Source organism: Capsella rubella, unplaced genomic scaffold, assembly GCF_000375325.1.
Source record: "Capsella rubella cultivar Monte Gargano unplaced genomic scaffold, Caprub1_0 scaffold_1, whole genome shotgun sequence".
Classification (NCBI taxonomy): domain Eukaryota; kingdom Viridiplantae; phylum Streptophyta; class Magnoliopsida; order Brassicales; family Brassicaceae; genus Capsella; species Capsella rubella.
The window spans coordinates 12680042-12681010 of NW_006238923.1; the positions used below are offsets into that span (position 1 = coordinate 12680042).

Below are 969 nucleotides of genomic sequence, written 5' to 3' on the forward strand. Positions count from 1 at the left end.
ACATCAATAGTTGTCAAAAAAATTTAAAATTAATATACCATTTTATTTCAAACCAAATGTCTTAGCTATTCTTTGAACCCGATTCTTTAGCCTAATTTGATATGGTATATGATCAGGGTCAACTTTGCTTTTGAAAAAATAAAATAATTAAGAAGAAAATCACTTTAGTACGAGTAAAAATGTTATTGAGTATATGTGAAGATCCATATACATGCACCAATGTATATAAAAATATTTGTTAGTCAAAATACAAATTTATTAATATATATGGCAGATCCACCAATTGTAAACCTCTTTTTGACAATCACAAAAAACTTTATGTTCTATAAATATAGCTTCTACTTACAATCTAGAAACTCTTATAACATATTTTTTAAATAGACTTTATAGTTTGATATTTCAAGTAAGAAAATGGGCAACACCAAGACTTCGATGACTTTCTTACTCTTTATTATAGTTGCAGCTTCTTTTTCCAGTTACAACATTTTGGCTTCAGGTTATGTTTTCTGATTAGGTTTCATCGTTTGAAAGCAATAACGTTGATATGATTATATATGATATTCATATGTGGTGACTTTGTGGACATGCAGAGATCAAACCTTCTGGGAGAATTGATGATATGTGCAAGAATACTTGTTCGCCAACGTACGACTATGATAAATGTGTGGCTGATTGTAGGAAGGCTGGCTTCTCATCTGGGAGTTGTGCTACTTCTTTCGGAAACAAATGTTGTTGCACCAAGTGATAGAAACCGATCTTGTCTTGACATTAATATGTTTTATTTTCTTTTGTTGTTTTTCCACAAATAAAAAATTAAATGAGAAAATATAAAATTATTTGACGATTGTAGTTTTCTTAATCAAAAGTCTGAACTACTATCACCATACATCTCTTTTATTGCGATTCCAGTTATTTAAAGCGGAGAAAATGATTAGGTAATTATGATTTCTGTAGACTTGTTAAAATTAC

At 29.3% G+C, this 969-nt stretch overlaps 1 protein-coding gene across 1 annotated transcript; it reads left to right on the plus strand.

The window, feature by feature from the left end:
• Positions 1 to 411: 411 nt before the first annotated feature.
• LOC111828731 (defensin-like protein 43) lies at positions 412 to 745 on the plus strand. Its single transcript, XM_023777362.1, has 2 exons — positions 412 to 496; positions 591 to 745. Exons 1-2 carry the CDS (start codon positions 412 to 414, stop codon positions 743 to 745), a joined length of 240 nt encoding a protein of 79 aa, XP_023633130.1.
• Positions 746 to 969: the final 224 nt, after the last annotated feature.

Bases quoted from the DNA above. Each gene is read 5' to 3' on its own strand.
- LOC111828731 (XM_023777362.1), top strand. From the start codon at position 412: ATGGGCAACACCAAGACTTCGATGACTTTCTTACTCTTTATTATAGTT. The intron at 497-590 runs GTTATGTTTTCT...GTGGACATGCAG, and splicing joins TTACAACATTTTGGCTTCAG to AGATCAAACCTTCTGGGAGA.